Source organism: Poecilia formosa, unplaced genomic scaffold (genome assembly GCF_000485575.1).
Source record: "Poecilia formosa unplaced genomic scaffold, Poecilia_formosa-5.1.2 Scaffold541, whole genome shotgun sequence".
NCBI classification, from domain to species: domain Eukaryota; kingdom Metazoa; phylum Chordata; class Actinopteri; order Cyprinodontiformes; family Poeciliidae; genus Poecilia; species Poecilia formosa.
Window position 1 is genome coordinate 223821 of NW_006800480.1, and position 22098 is coordinate 245918.

Below are 22098 nucleotides of genomic sequence, written 5' to 3' on the forward strand. Positions count from 1 at the left end.
AAGATGGTGAACGACAGCACCACTTCCTGCAGAGGGAGGGGGGGGGGACTTGTAGCAAGAAAGAGTCAGAGGGAGAGGTGGACTAAAACGCTCAAACTGCACGAGACACATGACCCAAAGAGAGCAGCGGGGTTGACATGGAAACTGGGCACAGAAACATTCTGGTTCAAATTTAAACTATTAACAACTAAATTGTCTGCGACAGACGGCGACCTGTCCAGGGTGACCCCACCTCTTGCCCAGAACATTAGCTATTCTGAAGCTCTCCTAGCCCAGTTGTACCATTATGTTTACATTTTCAGATAATGAATGAAGATGTTGAAGCTTGGGTGCATTTGGGTGTTATTGTCTCATCAAAAACATACTTGGAGTGTTGTCTTGATTCTTTCATGCATGTTTGAGAAATTATTTAATCTCCCATGGCAACCATTCTAGGTGGACTTAGCTCCACCTTCAAGATGCATCTCCTCCTCAGAGCTTCACTTGCCAAGCTCTGCCTCCTAGACCAGTGTTTTTCAACCACTGTGCCGAGGCACACTAGTGTGCCGTGGAAATTATCCAATTTCACCTATGGTACCACATTTTCCGGATTATAAGCCGCTACTTTTTTCCTAAGCTTTGAACCATGCAGCCTGGTGCGGCTTTTCTGTGGATTTTTCTTCAACCACCAGGGGGCTCTTTAGCAGGAAGTGAATAATTCGAAGTCAAAATTGTAAATCAAAGAAGAATGCGCTAATTTTCATTTAGAACAAGCACATGCTAGCAGGAGGCACGACGGAGAAATGTTTTCAAACTCATATGATGCAGCTTTTAAGTTGAGGACTGTCGATCTGGCAGTACAGGAGGGAAATAGAGCCGCTGCACATCAGCTCAGCGTGAACGAAACCACGGTTCAGCTTTGGTGACGGAGGGCTGCGTCCTTAATATATCCAGCAGATTTATTAGGATGCAGCCCTCTGCTGGGTCCTTATGGAAAACCGAGAGCAGCAGAGATACCAGCGGCTTATATATACGTTTTCTTTTTCTTTTCTTTTTTTTTTGTAATTTGAAGGTACGGCTTATAGTATGATGCACTCTTTAGTCCGGAAAATACAGTAATTGGTCTTAAAAGATTTTTTGGAAATGAATTAATTATCTGCAAATAATGCCATCTTCGAGTAGTGACTAGCAGCGTAATCATGTAATTTTCTTACCACTAGATGGCAGTAGGTACACAGCATTTTACATTAAAACAAGAGAATTAGTGATGCATGAACGTTACAGGTAGCGGTGAGAGCATCGTATCTAGCAAGACTGACGATGGTGATGGAAAAGACAGTGAAGCTCAGCAGTAGCTGGAAAGAACATGGGTCCATTTCCCACAACATGTCTGTGTGAAGTGAGCTTCTCAAGCCTGGCTACTATAAAAACTGAAACCAGAGAGAGACTGAGAGCTGTTGAGGAAGAGCTTTGTCTTTCTTCTATTTCTGCCAGGAAATCAGCTGTTTTCATCCAAACATGCACAGGTTTCACACTAGATGGGTAAAATATACAGATATTGACATTTTGTACATGCAAATCTTCATAATGTAACAGTGAAATCTTTCCCAAATATTACTGCTTCTTTCAGAATAAAAATTATTTTCTGTATTCTGGCTATAAGAATACTTGTGGATTAGTTTGTAAAACACTTTGAAATTTTCTACAACTTCTTTAAATTTAACACCACAGTGTTGTGGGACTGTTCAGGTGTATTTTTGAAGTGGACATGTTACGTGCAATTTGAAATAAGAAATCTAAAATATGATAAAAATACATTTTTGTGTTTATTTGATTTTTATTCAAGACACTTTGATAAGAATGACTATATATGTGATATAGGCGGCCTTTGTTTACATTTTTGGTTGGTGGTGTGCCTCGTGATTTTTTCAATTAAAACAATGTACCTTCGCTCAAAAAAGGTTGAAAAACACTGTCCTAGAGGAGTACTCCCCTCGACTCCTCAACTTCTTCAGCAGTTAATGCAATTAGCTGCTAGGTAGTCTGAAGAAGCTAGCCAGCAGATGGAACTGCGCGTCTGATGACCTAATTCTCAGTGCAACATTGGTAAAAACGTTAAGAGGTTAATAGCAGAGAGATGTTATGAGTTCCTGAAGGTGGAGTTCCAGGAAGAGCAGGAGTTGTTAAAGTGACAGAGCCCCAAATTAAAAGGAAATTAGAAACTATGTTTAATATAATATAACTAAATAATAATATATTCACTTGATTGGGCTTTAAAAGAGCCATGCAAGCCTGAAAACAGATGATATTGAAAACACATGTATTTAGTTGGACACTACTTAAAGGGGCCCCTTTAAGTAGTGTCTAAATAAATACAAACATGCCACACTTTCCAGATTTTTAATTAGCTTAATTAGTTTAATTAGTTTTTTTACACCAGTCTCACATATGTCAATCAAATCAAGGATTTCATTATAGTGTAACGAAATGTGCTAACAGTTTTCATCTGTTAAAAGTTCAGTTGTACCATTTAAGACAGCAAACAGAAAAGCAGCTTCTTGTAAAACTCCAAAAGTCAAGTTTAATTCTAAAAGAGTGAGGAAAAAGTTTCATGTACTGCCTCTACCACAGACTTTGCCCACCCTCTATGACTAAGTTATGCCCTGTCATGTAGTTGGAGACGTCAGATGCCAAGTAGACCACTGCGGCTTGCAGATCTGTCACTTGAGCCAGTCTTCCAGCAGGAATATCTGACAGCCAGCGCTGCACCAGAGGCCTTAGATCCTCCGAGTGGATGAGAGGGGTGTCAACAATCCCCCTGAAAAACAGAGAAAGCCAAAGAAAGAAAAAGAGAGAGAGAGAGAAATGGAGAGAGAGAGAGAGAGGAAGGAAAGAAAAAAAGAAACCTACAATGAAATCAGAAGGCATCACAGCACAAAGCCAGGAGTGACAGTGTTGTTTCGGAGGCATCACTTTGGTGATATAAATAAAACCAATTATCCCACAAAGAAAGTGTGGTGACATGGCACCATTGATATTTACCGCAGGTGGGGAGCCCACAGGTAAGATGAGACGTCTGGAGTCATTTGCTCACATCCATTTTTACTTATGCTTAGGCTTACATTTCTCAGTTTGAAACTGAAACTAGGTACGCCTTAACCAGAAAATGTTTGTTAGCTTCCATCTGAAAAAACACGTCAACCGGCACAATTAGCGTGACAATGACTGAATCATTGTTTCAACCCTTGGATATAGAATTCAAACATTTGGTTAAATTAGCATGTGTGACACCCCTGGTTAACGTATTCCACCTCAATTATATTTCTCTTCAACCGCCCTGTTATCTGGAACCTCTCCTGGCAATCAGAGGTGCTGTTTTCCCTCAGCCAATTTTATAGATAATGCAGCTTATCACCGCTGCGGCTAAAAAAGTTGGCAATAGAATCGGGCTCCAGTCTGCCTCACGAACGCTAATTGCCCGTCACACCCCTTCCTTTTTTATGCATATTTACCAACCATCACTTCAAAGAAATCAGCGGACCATTGAGACATGCTATTCGCAAAAGGGTGGAGAGCGTGGGGAGAATTGGATTAGACAGACCGAATTGCTTCTCTGCGAGTTAAAATTTGCAAACAAGCCAATGATAAATAAAGCCAAGTGTTCTGGGCCTGGTTTGCCCAGAGCGGCCGGACGGATTTGGGCTGAGGATGCTCCGGTTAGCGTCAAACCCTGCTTCCTCTCTCATATTTTAACACACAGATGAAGAAGTCAGAAAACTGTGTTCTGCAGTTGTTTTTTTTTATTCAAACAAGGCTTCATTGTTGCAGCTGCTTTGAGCAGAAAAATTAGAGCAAGCTCTCAGTCGACTCATCCCTCAAGACCTCGTCTAATTAAGCGGCGAAGTGTTGTTCGCGGGCGTAAATTAGCGCATCGCTCTCAAAGCAGAGCTCATGCTCAGATAGCAAATACGCTAATCACAGCTTTTGTTTAACCACCCAATTCTTCACGACAATCAAACAAGCTGAACGAGTATGTGAGGTGAAGAGCAGCAAACACTCACGGTGAGATGCAGTTGACGCGCACTCCTCTGTCAATCCATTCAGTTCCCAAAGTCTGGGTCAGTTTGACGACTCCAGCTTTGGATGTGTTATAGGAAATCTGCTTCTGAGGATGTGGCACTGCAGAGGAAAGAAATGTTTATAAAATTAAGTGTCTTTACAAGGAAAGACTTGGGGAAAAAAATGTTGATTGAGTTAATTTATAGCTATTTCTAGCCATCAAGCCCAATGAATTTCTAACCAGAGGTTATAATAAAACTTGAATGACTTGATGAATAAAATAGGTTGTTTGTTTTGGTCACTTAGCATTTTCTAGAATCAGAAATCTGTTTATATCACATTAAAATCTCAAAATAACTTCCACAGACCCCTTAACTTCATCAGGTATCTTCTTGCAGGTTGCACACAGCATCCCCTGACAAAGTCATACCTTTTGTTGGATGTTTATGTCTGCTTACAAGTTCAATTCTGGGTCATGAAATCATCAAAACCCATATTTTCAGGGATGAAATGCTAGTGTCAATAGCAATTTACTGCAAAATAATTATTTTCTTCTAAGTCCACCTCCTGTCCACACACTCCTCTCCATCATTTTTCAAAAATATATAAATATGGACTCGCTATCAAAGGATATTAAAAACTATCAAGCAAAGGCCCTCTCTGCGTTATTTGTAGAGTGGCAAATAATGTTTCTGTTGTGTTCTGTGTTTTCTGTGTTTAGTCCTGTCCCTGTCCTGTCTTCCCTGTTGATTGCTTCCCAGGTGTGTCTCATTCCCTGATTACCCTCCTGGTGTATTTAAGTCCATCTGCTGTCTGTGTCTCTTGTCGGGTCCTCCTTGTCATATGTAGAACGTCAGTTGTGTTCGTCTGTCTTACTTGTCTGCCTTACCTGTCTGCTTAAGTTCTGTGGAGTCATCATTAAATTCTTCATATTATGTCTGTCTGGGCCTATGAGTGTTTTTCTCACCACCAACCATTCCACATCATGACAGTTTCCTGTGCTAAAAACCACAGTAAGAACAGAGGGATTCTTCTGTGTTCATTTTTATACAACCGTTTTGCTTTTACCTAAGAAATTAATTGGTCACTTGCTGGAGGAAACGAGACATAAAATCAGAGGAAGAGACTTTTTAAACTAGCACAGGTTTAACCATGCTATTGTATCTTTTTCTGTTGGAAATGTTGATTTTAGGTCTTTTTGCACTGCAAGTCCTGGCCTGGACCCAGCCCAGCTCTCTTCGGCCTTGCACTCCAACACTGGTTGTTTTGCACTGAGCGGAGTATGACTATGAAGGTGGACATCATGTCATGTTGGTCAAATTCCTGCTAAACCTGTCGAGAAGATCTCTCCAAGAACATAGAATATTTTCACTCTTGGTTGTCATGTCTAGCTCATTTTGCATGCTCTTGTCAGTGAGGAAGCTAAGGGAAACATTCACCTCACCTTTGCGTTTAACTAAAGAAAAAATCTCCTCTGCATGTTCTCTCTGAGCTGGACTCATGTTTGGTTCTGCTGAACTACTGCTGCGGCTTGTGGGATTTCCCTCCCTGAAGCAAAGCAGATGCAGAAACAAGACCTCGTTCAGAGTGTTGCCGACTTCTGATTGGCTCAGTTGAAGTGGCGCTTTAATCCCAGTGTAGCACAGAGCGCAGATTTATCAACCTCATATTGATAAATCCTATTGACATACACACACATATATATTCAGTGTACCAAAGATGAATATCTCATAATTTAGGTGCAATTATAATAAATAATTGTATTATTTATATGCAGTTAATGGGACCACAGGCAGTGTATGTTTTGTTTCACATGTTTATCTGCTTGATGTGTGATGGCACAATGAGGATCCTCTGTTCAGCTTCTTTAATATTATTGTAACTGAAAAGAAAACAAAATGCAAATGAATATGTCATTATTATCATTTAGAGACTTATGGATAATAATATGACAGGACATCGAGAAAGTCTAGTGCTCTTCTGACAGCTGACTCCAAACCAGCCCTGTCATCCTGATTGGAACCACAGCTCTTGATGTTCCAGGGTGGGACCAGGCCAATGCATAAATGCTCAATCCGGCTTGAAGCCAGGACCAAGCTTAGCCCCTTTTGCAGTACAAAAGAAAACTATCATTGCCACTTTCTGATGCAGCTTGGTTAGTTTGTTTGCAATCACTCAGACAAAGCACTGTTTTTTGTTTGTTGGTTTTTGTGTTGCTGTTTTTTTAAAGTGAAAAAATCTGGAGTTGTTTAACTGGGTCCTCCATTATTTTCTGTTCTTAAGTACACCATTGAAAAAGTCTTATTCAATTGCTAAGAGAACACTTTGTTCAGCATAATCTTTAGCTCTAATCCAACACAACAAATACCAAGACAACTTAATATATTTTTTTATAGAGAACGGGATCCTAATGTTACACTAATGTCTTAATGTTAGCACATTCCCCATTGATAGGTATGCTAATTGCCACAACTGTGTTAGACTGTGGTAAATTGAAATTTGGGAACCTGACAAAATAGAAGATTTGTTTGATACCAGCATTTATTCAAAGATGGTCTCAGTGCCAAAGGTGTGAATGAAATAATTTTTCACTTAATAAGCAACAAGTACATCTTACTTCAGTAAGGAAATTAAATTACCAATACCTGAGATTTGGCCAACTTGAGAGAAAACTAGATATTAGCTTCTTCTTCTTGTTTCTACTACACATATGAATATATACATTATAAAATATAAATGCCTCATGTCAAATATTGTTGCCATATGGAGTTAACAACTGTAAGTGAGTATTTGCAGATATTTTGTTGTACAAAAGTAATATTTCTCTTGTGTATAATTTTTTATCCAACTTGCTGTCAGTGAGCATTACTCAGTACATTTTTTTTTTCACTCGATGCCTGGGTGAGGCATGTCCAGTGGGTGATCAGACAAAATGAGCAGCAACTGGACAATCCTTGGACTGGAGACAATACAAGCCCGCCCCAAAATGTCAAATTCTGTCACAAGTCATAATGCCTCAAATGTTGCAAGTTATGCGGGAGCATGTCATTGGCATATTGGATGTAGGGATGTCCACCAGAGCCGTACCTGCATGGCTCAATGTCCATTATCGGACCATCGGCCATTTAAGAGTTTGTTTCCAATACTGCAAATCGACCTCATCCTCCTTGGCCATGTGTGACCATCCCAGGTCAAGATGGCCACATCTGGCTTGTCCATCTGTGGGATCAGCTAAGACCAGCAACACACACAGTTGATGAGACTATTGGTCTGCACAACAGACACATCACAGGGTAGGAGTTAGATTGTCCGTAGCCGCCTACGAGAAGCCAACTTGGTCACAATCAAATTCTTCAACCTGACCCCTATCATGTTCAAATGACTGTTGAGCCATTACAATGTTAACAACACGATGTTATCAATGATGATATGAAGATCAGTAATTACTGAAAATATATTTTGAGTTTTTCTACATATCGCAGAACCCAAATGTTCATAAAACTCTTATATGTGAGATGGGGTGTTTATGTTTTTGTTCAGTGTATAGCAAAACATTTATGGTGTGTGAACTATTACAATAGTGAGTTAAAGATGTTCTTAATGGGGGTCCCATGTATTTGTAGATTTTAGCTATCCCCAGGCAGGTGCAGTACCAGCTAACTTTCAGTTACTAACAATGTGAACTGTAACTCGTAACAGCTTTCAACTAGCGCTAAACTAGCTTCACAGTTTTTAATGAGTCTGGACTGAGTTTAATCATTTCCATGTTAATTTTGAAAATACCCAGGTTCTTCATGACACTTTCAGATTTAGAATGATTAGATGAAAACACAAAAACAGTTGATTTTCAAATCTTTTGTAGACTTAAAATATTTTCCTAAAGAGAGTCAACAGCATTTTGCTGTATATTACAGCATGCTGGTGCTTCTGGGCACTACATGAAAAGTTCTTTCATTTGCTCCTGGTAACTCTGCGGATGAAGTCATGTAAAATTAATTGCTCATAATGCCCAGTTATGCTATGTCCTCAGCAACAAAAGTGGGGAGCCATTTGTTTGCCCTGACCATCACAGATGCTGCACACTGCATGGGACGCTGGGACAGGGGCTCATTTTCTGCTGGTTGATTAATCATCACAAGGAAGGCTCCAAGTTACATACAACTTTAGTAGTTAACCTCATCACCCACTGATCTGACTGCCAAATGGTTTCAGTGTGAGACCGGGATGATAAATACCGGCCAGCTGTGGAGAGGTAAAAAAGAAACCCGTCTTGGGAAATAAATGGCTGGGAGCATTCAGCTTATATTATTCAGTTCAAAAATGTGCATGCTAGAAGTAGAACATTTTGAAGCGATGAAGAAATAAACGAAAGGATGATGAAAAAAATTAGGTGGATTGCGTGTGGAATGTCAAAGGGAATACTAACAGCGGGTTTGGGTTGTGCCGGATGAGGCCGGGCTAGGACCTGAGAGGAGCAGGCGAGAAGGAGCAGAGCCCACAGCTTACACGCATATTGAAGGTGAAATCCAACTTATCAGGACAGGAAAGAGAGCTTGCAATGCCTAACAGCACTAATCCTAGCTCAAGACCCGATGATACGGCTCCCAAATATCATTCAGAAAATGCCTTCATCCTTTAAATAAACGTGCATTGATGTTTTTTGCCGACTTAAAGAACAGTAATCCCCCGAAGAAGGGAAAAGGAGGCTGAAGGCAGCGCATTCTCCAAAGCCCTCTTTAACATTCACCCAGCTACTTACTGCTCCGTTTCTGGGTGAAAACATGCTCTTTATCGCGTACGCTTACATTTTGAATACTTCCGAGCAGATAAGACGTTCAAATGATGTACTCATCTCCTCAGAATGAAGCTGCTGTTGCAGAGCCTATCACCATGGAGGCGATTTGGGCAGGTCAGAGTTAGCGAGCCACACATCCATCATCAAGATCAACACACCGCCTGAGTTTTTTAGAAATTTAAAACAATGATAAAGTTTTTTTTTTTTTTTTTGCTTTTTTGTTGCATGAATGTTTTGAGCTCAAACAAATTTTAATATTGAACACAAATAATGTAGGAATTACAAAATACATTACAAAAAAAATGCTTTAATGTATTCGGGTGAAAGAAACAAACGAAATACACAGCAAATTTGGAAGTGTGAATTCAACTTTGAAAGGGTCTATATTGGTCAACTCTTGATTGTGTTAAAATGACACTTGAAAGTGTTATTTGTGAAAGAGTTGAATCAACACTCTGTCATGATTTGTGAGGTTGAGTGGTGAGGATGCAGATAGGACCCAGGATGAGGATGATGATGATGATGATGACTAAATGAATAAACCACAGAACGGAACAACAGGCAGCAAGACGTAACACGACGAGGATCCGACAACAGACAAAGACAACAAGTGGGACTAAATACACTGGGAGGGTAATCAAAGAAACAAGACACAGCTGGGAACAATCAGGACGGCACAGAGACTCGGAGGGGAAAACAGGACACAGAACCCTAACACACAGAAAACACAGAACCTAACAGTACCCCCCCGCCCCTCAAGGGCGGCTACCAGGCGCCCAAACAACAACAAAAAAAGTCCAAAAACAACAAGGGTGGGTGGAGGGGTGCTGGACGGAGGGTAACAGTCCAAAAACAAAAAACTACCCAACAAAGGTGGGCGACAACACAGGAGACAGAAAGTTCATGGAGGTCCGGCGGGGGACACCGGTGCAGGAGGTGGAGTCGTGGAGGCTCTGGAAGGCCGGCAGGAGTCTCGGGAGGAGCACTGGGAGTCTGAAAAGCAGCAGACTCTGGGGGCTGCTCACCAGCAGCGGGCACCAGGACCTGGGGCAGTAGGGACAGACACTGCCTCGGTGCTGGGACCAGAGACAGCTGGGAATTAAGCATGCATTAAGAGTCTTTAGTAACGCTGCAGTCTTCGCAGTCAAATCTAAGTCAAGACGTTGACGAGACTATTCCAAAACCTACATTTAGTTTGTTTTTCAGAAGAGGACTTGCTTTTGTGCTTTGTATCAGTCACTCATTCATTTGATCACAGTAAATCTTTAAAGCCCCGACGAAGCATGTCAGGTCTACACCACCACTCTTCCAGCACCATGTTTGACTGGCAGTATGATGAAAAGTTCTACCTTTTCACACAACTCTTAGGTATCACCAAGATGCTTTCTGGTAAATGTGAGATGGACCTTTATGTTTGTGTTGGTCAACAGTAGTTTGGATGTCATCAGTGGTTGATATTTTTGCCCATTTCCTCTATCTTATTGCTCAATCATGAACTCTGACCTTTTATGGAGCAAATGAGACCTTTCATTCTTTTGTAACCTCCTGGACCCATCAAACAATGCTGTCCTGCATTGTTTGATGCAGGACAGCATTGTTGTCCTGCAAACAATGCAGTGAGAATATCTCTCACCCATGAGAGATATTCTCACCCATGAGAATATCAATCACTGTTCTAGGTTTTGTTTTTCATAAACAGTGTCTCTCTCTGTTTGTCCCAAAGCTTAAGAAAGAACCCTTTCCAGACTGATATCAAAGATTATATTTCTAATCTGTTTTTGTTTTTTAATTCTTTTAGATCAGGACTAGCCTGGTAAAAACTAGCCCCATGTCCTACACCTTGTTCTCAAAAGCCAAATGTTTGGCCGTGACGTATTTGACCGTGAAGTAGGCTGCAATATGAAGCTTACCAGGTCTGTGCTGTAAACAACCATCCCCCACTCAGTAAACTGAGAAAAGAGAAGTTAAAGCCGAACAAGATGGCTATTAATGAGAACTGCAATACATGGAACTGAACGAACTGAATGACTTCATTCACTTCCTCTGCTGCCATTGCTACAATTACTGCAATTCCAAAACAGCGCAGAAAATTAGTAGAACACCTTGAAATTCCACTGGAGAAATCCAGATCAATGGGAGAAATTCCAGACGGAGAACTGAAGGGAAATGAGAATCGAAAGGAGTTGTGTAATACATCAGGGCAGAACGTCTCACTTTCCAAGACACTTTCGCCTATTTCATGTTGTCATTGTATCTTCACACTGGGCTAATTTGGTTTGGTCTTTTTTTCCCTCTTATTGAATGAAATTATCTAAAAACATTTTCCCCTTTACTTTGCTTGATATTAAAACATTTTTTGAAGCATATAAAAAGCAAAAGTCTTTAAAGGGGCAAATAATTGTGCATCACATTAGATACTTCTACTCCAGTCATGTCTGAGGAAAGGAAGAATAAAGCTGTGATGGTCAGAAAGTGTGCAAGTGTGGTGATACCAGGGCACACACACACACACACGCACACACACACACACACACACACACACCCTTTGATGAAGCAGATGGATAAAAAGCTGTCATTGTGCATTTTAATTGGACGTTTACAGGTGCATTTTCAGCTTCCACTTGGTTCATATGGCTCCCATCTGATTACACATTATGACAATATTATAACAGATGTCTGGAGCGATAAAGTGAATTCCTGAAGGGCTGGACGTAATGCGGGCAATTGATCATTTTCTTAAAGCAGTCTCTATTTACCAGCATGCTCATGTATTACAGTTTGCCTCCTGCAAATCGGGACTGTTAGAGGAAGTGAAGGAGGGGGGACCCATATGGTACACCATTTTACAGGGCCAATCTTTTAACCTTTAACTTTAACCGTCGATGAACTGCTGCACCAGGCGTGACTTTTGCTAGGCCCTCACCAAAACTCTCAAAGTATCTTACGCTGCTCAAACAAGGCCTGCAGGGCTCATGTTGGTGTTCTTTTTTTTTTTTTGCCTCTGCACAGGAGCCCTCCCCTCCCAAGTTGGACTTCAGATTGTCTTCCTCATCCGCCGCGAGGCTCTGGAGAGAGGGGATGTTTGTTATGATGCAAAAGTGCCTTGAAGAGATGCAATCACGACACTTTGTGCTTTTTGCTGGAAGCGGCGGCAGATGCCTTTGGATCTCATTGGAGCAACTGAATTTAAGTGAAAGCTGTCTAATCTTGTTAGCGACAAGAACCTTGTAAATAATAACATTAAAAAAAAAACGCAACAAATACCTCCTTTCTACTGAGTTTGAAGTGTACATCCTTTTCACACCAAATCAAAAGATTAAATGCTGACATTGAGCAGCTCCAGAGAGGAAGAGAGGAGAATGCAATCATTACTCACCTATTATACTGGCCATGGAGGCTGTGTTAATAATCTTTCCGTATCCTTGCTTTAACATCACTCGACCAGCCACCTAAGGTGAGGATTCAGAGGAAAGAGACACGTTATTACTACAGGCCGCACCTAGAGGCTGGAAAACGTGTAGTTTATCAAAGGAGATAGGAGCGTATCGGATGTGCCCAAGAGGAGCTGAAGATTTGGAAGTTGTGCGTTTAGATGTGCAGCTGTGGGTTTTACCTTTCAAAGCTAAAAGTTTATAAGTGAAGATAAAATATGTGTGCATGTTTATTAGACTTCGGCATTTATTGTGATAAATGTCTCATTGTGATAAGTTTGTTATGGTGAGGTTATCGCCATAACAATAAATTCCAGTTAACAAGGTTTAAAATTTCCCAAAACATGTTTTTGTCGAGATTATTTTTTATTTTCTCCACACTTTTTTTTTCAAAGGTACAGGTACGACAGGGAAGTAGGGCCGCTGTAGATAGAAGAAAAAAGGAGTACATTTCAGTACAAAATGAGGAAATATCTGAGGTTCAAGTTGAAACTGTAAGAAAAACATCAGAAATTTATATATTAAATTTTCTAGAAAATTTCCTAGAAAAATGTGGAAATTTTCTGAGCTCATAAAGTCGAAAATTTCAGGCTTTTGGACATTTCAACATTTTTTTTACAGTATTTTTGAGATTAATCTAAAGTTTTTTGATGGAAATGTATTCTTCCTTTTTCTACACTGGACCTAATGCACCATTACATACAAGGTAATCAATAAATATCAATAAATTTAAAATTCTAATGCATGTTAATGATCCAAATCACTTTTTATATGGCTAGCATCCTAAAGATGCATATTACAAATTGGAATGTTTCTCAAGAGTAGTATTTGTGTTTGTGGGACTAGAACTGTCATGCTATACAGTTACCTAAAAACAAAAACAAAAGAAAAGAGGAGCACTGTCACTTTTATCCTTAGCACAATAGTACTACAAAATTTTTCATAAAACTAATCCCATTGTGCTCAATCATAATGCTGACAAATTCCATTTTCATCTTTGATTCTGATGTTGTGCAGTCCTAGGTGTGACAACGGGGAGTAAAAGAATATCTACTCCGCGTTGATGAGGGTCACCGGTGTATCACTCTATGCTTCAAACAGTCTAAAAAAATTCCAGTCAACGCTTTCTCTGAAAGTTTATACCTTATATGTTTTTAATGATTTTGAAGCCCTAATTTTTTACAACCTCGATGTAGCTTGATAGTTATCAAGCTACATAACTAGACGTGGGCCATTTGGCCCATGTCTATTGTGCCCTAGAGAAAAAATATATACTTTAGTATATTTCAAATACATTTAAGTACATTTAAGTGTACTACCTATAAATACATAAGAAGTATACTAAAAGTATGCTTGTACCAATGTTGACATTATAACTTTAAACATACTTTAATAAAATTGTACCAAAATACACTTTTAAGAAATATATTAAATAAAAGTATACTTTAAGTGAACAAAATATGTATTTTCTCAAGTGTATATTTAAGACATTTTAAATATCTTTAAAATATGTTTTAAAGATATTTCAAATATATCTTTGAGCATACATTTTAAAATATATGCTCAAAATCTTTTTGAATTAACTTAAAATTCACTTAACACTTACTTTAAATAATTAATTTCAGTATGTTTTAAATTACATCTCAGTGTACACTTTAGGCTAATAAAGTATGCCTTTTTAGGTGCTTTAGTAATCTCTTACTATTTTTGTTAAAATGGCAAAGAATAAAAAATAACAGTCCTTATAATGGAACTTGATGTAATGTTGCTTAACAAAGTAACTAATGTGTTCATGCCTCAAAATATCAAACATTGACACTTTAGTGACAGAGGTGCTACAACAAAAACAATACCTGTCCTTAACACTAAATGTAGCAGGTATGTTCAGTTTTACATCTCTCCGAATATGATCTGTTGTTTTCAGTTTTTTAACTAAAACATGGAAATTTTCTTTATCCAGTTCATTTCGGATGTATGATGTAAGATCTATTAGTGAATGGCATTAGCTCCAGTTCATACTCCAGACCAAATGGTGGCAGTAATGCACTCTGTTTTTTTTTGAAGCGCGCTATAAAGTGTAGCGCTGTGGCGCGAGAGGATATCAGATGTTGTTTTCATTTTCGCTTTTTTTTCTCGTATTATTTTTTTTTTAGTGTAGAGAGGGTTTTTATTATTGTTTTTTTTTTATTTTCGCTGTTGTGGTGTTTTTGTGTGTTTTAGACAAACACACCTGGGGACCACCCGCTGTGGATGTGATGTGTGTCACAAAAGGAGCCCGAAGGGACGAAGGCTGCTAACGTGTTGCTAGCTGGTGGTAAGTTTGCTTATTAATTATCTTTGTTTAATTATAAACAGTGCAGTACACATATAAGCAAACTTACATTGGTTTCAGAAAAAAATACTTTATCAAATTTATTGTGACTTTTATGATTATTACTATAACAATCATTCAGCTTCATGTTATAACTGCATGGAGGTTGTTTTTTTTGTCTTTTTGTGTTTTTTTTTTTATACTTTTCCTGTTTTTTTTTTTGCTCTCTATGTCAGAGAGACTTTGATATTGTGAGGTTGTTGTTATAACTTGTTCATCAATGTTTTTATCTTCAACATGTTTTTGCAGTCTAAGCAAATGAAGATGAAAGAGGAAGCAGAGAAATCAGGTGTTAGGAAACCTAAAGGCTTTTCTGTCTCAGTAGAAGCTCTGGCTCCACCAGATCACCAATCGGCTCTGAGGATGAACCTTCACATTGTCCTCATGGTGGAAGGTTTATTTATTTATTTACTTTTACGGAGCAGCTGGCCACAGTTTTAACAGCAAAAACTGGTGTGTTACCAACAGTGCTTAATAAATATGATTTGATTTAAAAATAATTGGACAGAATTTATTCCCCTTGTTAATCTACCATTTCTCTTTCATGCATTTTATTCATGACTTTGTCATTGTATCATCGGATCTGCGGCCGTATGTCTTGGACACTCGGGTGAAGAGAGGTGCGGAGCTGTCCACTGACCACTTCCTTGGTGGTGAGTTGGCTTCGGTGGTGGGGGAGGATGCTGGTCAGACCTGGCAGGTCCAAATGTGTTGTGTCTGCTGCGAACGTCTGGCGGAGTCCCCTTTGAGACAGAGCTTTACTCCCATCTCCGGCAGAACTTCCAACACATTCCGGGGACATGGGGGACATTGAGTCCGAGTGGACCATATTTCGTGCCTCCATTGCCAAGGCGGCTTATCGGAGCTGCGGCCACAAGATTGTCGGTGCCTGTTGCTGCGGCAACCCTCAAACCTGTTGGTGGACACCTTCGGTGAGGGATGCTGTCAAGCTGAAGAAGGAGTCCTATCGGGCCTTTTTGGCCTGAGGAACTCTAGAAGCAGCTGATGGGTACCGGCAGCTGAAGCGACATGCAGCTTGGCTGGTTGCTGAGGCAAAAACTCGGGCTTGGGAGGAGTTTGGAGAGGCCATGGAGAAAGACTTCCGCACGGCTTCGAGGCGATTCTGGTCCACCATCTGGCGTCTCTGGAGGGGGAAGCAGTGCAGCACCAACACTGTTTATAGTGGGGATGGTCTGCTGCTGACCTCGATTCGGGACGTTGTGGGCCGGTGGGCGGAATACTTCAAAGACCTCCTCAATCCCACCAACATGCCTTCCATTGGGGAAGCTGAGCCTGGGGACTCTCAGGGGACGAGGTCGCCAAGGTGGTTAAAAAGATCCATGGTGGCAGGACCCTGGGGGTGGATAGGATCCGCCCAGAGTTCCTTAAGGCTCTGGATGTTGCAGGATTGTGTTGGCTGACGTGACTCTGCAATATCACATGGACATCGGGGGCAGTTCCCCTGGATTGGCAGACTGGGGTGGTGGTCCCCCTGTTCAAAAAGGGAGACCGGAGGGTGTGCTCCAAATACAGTGGGGTCACACTCTTAAGCCTCCCTGGTAAGGTCTATTCAGGGGTTCTGGAGAGGAGGGTCTGTTGGATAGTTGAACTTTGGATTCAGGAAGAGCAGTGTGGTTTTTGTCCTGGTCGTGGAACACTGGACCAGCTCTACACCCTCAGCAGGGTCCTGGAGGGTTCTGGGAGTTTGCCCAACCGGTCTACATGTGTTTTGTGGACTTGGAAGAAGGCATTCGACTGTGTCCCTCGGGGGGCCCCGAGAGGGGTTCTCTGGGAGTATGGGGTGCTGGGCCCTTGGATATAGGCTGTCAGGTCACTGTATGACCGGTGTCAGAGTCTGGTCTGCATTGCTGGCAGTAAGTCGGGCTCTTTTCCGGTAGGAGTTGGACTCTGCCAGGGCTGCCCTTTGTCACCGATTCTGTTCATTTCTTTCAAGGACAGAATTTCTAGGCGCAGCTGAGGTGTTGAGGGGATCCGTTTTGGCGGCCTTAGGATCGCATCTCTGCTTTATGTTGATGATGTGGTCCTATTGGCTTCCTCAGGTCGTGATCTGCAGCTTTCACTGGAGCAGTTCGCAGCAAAGTGTGAAGCGGCCAGGATGAGGATCAGTGCCTCCAAATCCGAGGTCATGGTCTTGAGCCAGAAAAGGGTAGAGTGCCTTCTCCGGGTCGCGGAGAGGTGTCCTACCCCAATTGTGCATCATTCTGCCATTACTATTATATTACTTGAAAATGGTCTCAAAACAAACAATGTTATCGTTTATCTGAATAAATTCTGGTACAATTTATCATTCAGCAAATTTTATCATGACACGCTGCTGTTTGCTTTTGGTTCCAACACAATTTAATCTAAATATCACAACTTGTCTGTTATAGTTTTTTGACATCTAAGACCAAATATTTCTGCCAATTTATGTCGCTAATCTAATTTTTGAGTACCAAGTGATTAACTCAACAATTGCTAAAATGTTGCTCTCAAGATCAAATGATACAACCACGGAGGTTAACTCGGTTGGTCTCCCACACACCTGACAGCACATAAACATCCCTCTCAGATTCACGCTGAAGGTCTGATCCCACTCCTCTAAGCTGGTTTCTTCACTGGCCGAGTTCTTGTTAATGCCAGCGTTGTTGCAGGCGATGTGGATCGCTCCCCATTTCGACACAATGGTGTCAACCATCCTCTGCACGTCGACCGACTTGCTGATGTCAGCTGTGATAGGAATGGCGTTGATGCCTGGAAAAGGTTAAAAAAAAACAACTTTGATTTTGACTTAACCATTAAAACCTAAAACTATAGCTGCTAGTGGAATGAGTTAGTTTTCATTGTTTTAAATCTATGTGATAGTTCAGATTACAAAAAATACATATTACTCCACCACAGGCAGCAGGTAACAGCTATGCAAGTTAGCCTTTACCATGCTGCCATCTGGTGGCCAGAAGCTGAATAGGTAACACAATTTATGAATAAAAATGAAATTTGAAAAGTGCAATTATCAAGAAAATGTGTTAAGATAGAAAGTATACATTTTAAGCTATTTTCTGCTAAAGGTAGAAATCATAATCACATCCTTAAGTGGAGCCATCTAAACCAGTTCAGGCCTATTAAGACACTTCCATGTGCTGAATTTTCCTTTAGAAATGTCATTAAAAAATGTCAAGTTTCGGTAACACTTTATTTGAAGGGGGGTGAATAAGACTGTCATGACACTGTCATAAACATAACATAACACCTGTCATGAACATCAATAAGCCTTCATGAATATTTATGACTGTTGTCATAAAGCGTCATTCGGTAAATTATGACACTTTTAATACAAAGTTGACATTATTCAAAATGTCTTTGTTGACATTGACAGTAACCAGGAAATAACTACTGTTTAAACTTTACCTTTAATAACATAAAGTTACCTAATTTTTAAAGTGCAATCAGTAATACTTTTATAACAAATTTATATCAGTAATGATTTCTTGGTTAATGTCAAGTTGTCATAACAAAGACATTTTGAATAATGTCAACTTTGTATTAAAAGTGTCATAATTTACCGAATGACGCTTTATGACAACAGTCAAATATTCATGAAGGCTTATTCATGAACATGACAGGTGTTATGTCATGTTTATGACAGTGTCATGTCAGCCTTATTCAACCCCCTTCAAATAAAGTGTTACCCAAGTTTCTTATACACAAAATGAGTTGTTAACTGTAAGGCACAGGATTTTATTTCAGTTATGACGTGGAACAAAAGCACAAAAAACAATTATTTTGACTTCCTTCACAAGGTAATGACGCAGGTGCAGGGAAAGTCTCATGAAAGTCTCATTCATATTTATGAATGAGACTTTCACGATTAAAATGCCTACTTTCAGCAGAATCCATAAGTATTAATTCCTTTTGAACATTATCAACATATCTTATTTTGGGGTTTTATGTGATAGACAGACACAAAATGAGAAGTATTCATTGTATTAATAATTATTCAGTTTACCTTTAATTGCAATTAGAGTTTTATGGCATGTCAGCATCAATTTTTATGTTATGCCACAGATTCTCAGTTTGAGACAAGACTAATCATTAACTGGTCCATTCTAACATGCAGATATATTTTGATACAAACTTTCGAGGCTTTTTGCGAGCAGGACCTCTAATGAATTCCTTCTTGTAACACCCCTCTGACAAAGTAACAAGAAGAAAGCTAAGACTTTCAGTTGTGGAGCACATTACTAATGGTTGTGCTATCAACAGATCCTTTGATTAATGATCTTGTTTGTCTGCATTAAGTTTAGCTGGGTGACTATGTCTTATTAGCTTACCAGGTCTGCTGTTTCAATTACAAGACAATGGACTGAACAGAAGTTCAAAGCTTGAAACACTGCTTCAAAACCCTGTTCTAAAATTCCTCAGGACTTTCTCACTGACCTGTCAGTGGTGTTCTTTGCTGTTTATGATCCTGCTTGTTTGCTAATTTTCTCAAACAAAATCTCTAAGACCTTCAGAGAACACATGGGATTGTGCACATACTATTAACACTACAGTTCAAATCTTTATTTTTAAAAACAATGTCTTTTTCTTCAACTTCACATTTACGGACTACTTGGTTGGTTCTATGTGACATCTGTCATCTGTCACATAGAACCAACTTAAAAACATAGAAGCTTATGCTATATTTTGACTACATGTGACAAAAGATGACTAAGCACAGGTACTGCAGGGGTACCTGTTGTTGCAGGTTGGTACCCCTGCACAATATGGGTTGTGCAGGGGTACCAACCTGCAATAACACATGCAGGTTGTTGCAGCATGGGTTGTTGCAACAACCTATACCACAATATTGTGGTATAATGTGGTATACCTCATTATACCACAATGAGGTATAAGACCAATTTGAGGTCTTATACCTCATTGTGGCCATCACATGTTCGAGTCCCGGCCTGATGACCTTTGCTGCATGTCTTCTCTCATTACCCACTTTCCTGTCTGACTACTCTCAAAAACAGTTGACTAGGTGTGACTTCAAGTGACAAAAGGTGACTAAATGCAACTAAACCTGACTAAATACGACTAAATGCGAGAAAGCGAAAGCAAACATAACTAAATTGACTAATTGATTAAACTTGACTAAATATAATAAATTGTGGTTAGTCAATAAATCAAGTTTGTTTGTATAGGACACTTCAACAATGCAGTTCAAAGTGCTTTACATCATAAAAACACAAAAACTAAAATCATAGAAGACACCTCACAGTCAACAATTGAGAAAACCAGTAAAAACTATATTTTGCCAAGTCCCATTATTACACATTAAAATTGTCATCAATGTTTAATTTATTATGGTTCAAAAGCAACTGTAAAAAGGTGGGATTTTAGTCTATATTTAAAGGCATTCAGTGTCGACTGTTTTTTCAGTTTTCTGGAAGTTTGTTTAAGATTTGTGGTGCATAGAAACTGAATGGAGTTTCTCCATGTTTGGTTCTGGTTCTGAGGACCAAACAGAACCAAACATTGGTTCTGGTCTGGCAGAGCAGACCAGAACCAATTTATACAACAACAGCAAGTCTTTAATGTAACCCAACTCTCCAGTCGTTTCTATATGTCATGGTCAACAACATAGGCATAGGAAGCGGGCGGGGTGGAGGAGGTGGGAGGGGGATTGTCACCCCAATATTAAAGACAGGCGCATTTGTCCCACCTAAAACTTTCATGGAAGTTGTGAAAAATGTTAGATTTTGAAAACTTTCAGTCATGTGCTTTTATTTTGAAGCGCAACAGGGTTGGTGTCTGCAACACAATGATCCTCTCACCCCTTTCTGAATGGCTCAAAGTGTTTGAGAGGCAGTAGACAGCAGCAGAAGTCAGAAAACTGGGAATGTTGCCATGAATATTGCTTGTTTATAACAACTTGTCAGTTTAGTTTCATACATAGGAACCAAATCATTTTGGTTAAGTCGTTTTAATTCTGGAATACGCCCAATATTTTACTGCTTAACTTTGTCTAAGTTAGCTACTCTAACCACAATGTTTTATTTCATCACAATGAGACTAAACAACAAAAAGGCTCATTTTGCTGCTGTTTGAAAGTCTAATATCAGTCTGAGCAATAGCTACACAAAACCTGGTCATACTAGACTATTTATCAACACGTATAAGATTATATCACATATCCAGAAGAAAATCCGTGTCAAAATAGTGATCTCACTGAACGGTGAAGAGACTGAGGAAGTTCAAGTAAGTTCTACCATTAGTTTATTTAAATATGTACTAATGTATTACTTTTTAAATAAACTAAACAATCTTGCTATGAAAAGAGCAGGTCAGGGAAGAAACAGGAGAGCCAGGTGGAGCTTGAGGTGTGAGGATAAAAAACATTATAATAAAATCAGTAAGGAGAACAGGTGAAGACTGATGTCAGGTTGAATTTTTTTTTTTTTTTTTATTTTTTTCATTATTTTCACACTACTTATAAAGATCATGATTGAAAAGGAGAGGGTTTGAGGAAAGGCTTTGAAACAAATGAGTGAAAACTTTAGCTACACTAAATAGAGTTGAGATGTATAATAATGTGTACAGCTGCAAATTAGCTGTTAAAAATCTCATTCTGTATGATAAAAAACATACTTTTTATCTTTAGTTAGTTTACATTCTTGATCCTTGATTCTTGATTACTGTAGTGTCTGTTGTAAATACATGAATAGATATACATATGTATGACATATAGTGTAGTTAATTTATTGCCATAGTTACTTTGTAAAAGTAAGTGCGAAACAGTAATTTCATTATTCAATGAAAAATACATCTATCAGCTAGAAAATGCGCAGCTCTCTTTTCCCTTCATTGCTTACGTTTGTTTTGCTGGTGTTACACAATAGACGTAACTCAACCCCCAAAAGAGGAAAGAAACAATATATGTTTCCATCCATCTTTTATACACCCTTGTCTACCCTAACCCTTGTCCCTAGTGGGGTCGGGAGGGTTGCTGGTGCCGATCTCCAGCTAAAGTTTCAGGCGAGAGACGGAGTCACCCTGGATAGGTCACCAGTCTGTCACAGGGCAACATAGAGACAGATAGGACAAACAACCATGCACACACACACTCACACCTAGGGAGAATTTGGAGAAACCAATTAACTACACAGTCATGTTTTTGGACTGTGGGAGGACACCGGAGTACCTGGAGAGAACCCACCATGCACAGGGAGAACATGCAAAATCCATGCAGAAAGACCCCCGGGCTGGGAATCAAATCCAGGACCTTCTTGCTGCAAGGCAACAGTGCTACCAACTGCACCATTGTGCAGCCTCAATATATGTTTATGCTAAAGGCAAGGCAAGGCAAGGCAAGGTTATTTATATAGCACTTTAAAACAGTACCACTGACCAAAGTGCTGTACAATCACAAGATTAAACAAATAAAAATAGAATAGAATAGAAATGAATTGAATTTATTG

The 22098-nt window shown here is 39.7% G+C and overlaps 1 protein-coding gene and 1 long non-coding RNA gene across 3 annotated transcripts in view; one reads left to right on the forward strand and one right to left on the reverse strand.

Moving 5' to 3' along the window:
• Positions 1–1882: 1882 nt before the first annotated feature.
• LOC103129385 (caffeoyl-CoA O-methyltransferase) overlaps positions 1883–22098 on the reverse strand; it is a 59513-nt gene continuing 39297 nt past the window's right edge. The window contains exons 8-11 of one of the 2 annotated variants that reach the window (XM_007540452.2): positions 17181–17389; positions 12210–12282; positions 4041–4158; positions 1883–2797 (exon numbers count right to left, since the gene is read on the reverse strand). In XM_007540452.2, the coding sequence (XP_007540514.1) occupies positions 2602–2797; positions 4041–4158; positions 12210–12282; positions 17181–17389 (596 nt within the window). In that variant the 3' untranslated portion in view covers positions 1883–2601. Of the gene's footprint in view, positions 2798–4040; positions 4159–11817; positions 11899–12209; positions 12283–17180; positions 17390–22098 lie in introns of those variants that run through there. The other variant, XM_016665028.1, reaches the window with a different exon arrangement.
• The window catches only part of LOC107834180 (uncharacterized), a 17026-nt gene continuing 4134 nt past the window's right edge, over positions 9207–22098 (forward strand). Inside the window, exons 1-2 of the long non-coding RNA XR_001659962.1 lie at positions 9207–9290; positions 11576–11577. This is a non-coding gene — a long non-coding RNA (uncharacterized LOC107834180). The remainder of the gene's footprint in view (positions 9291–11575; positions 11578–22098) is intronic.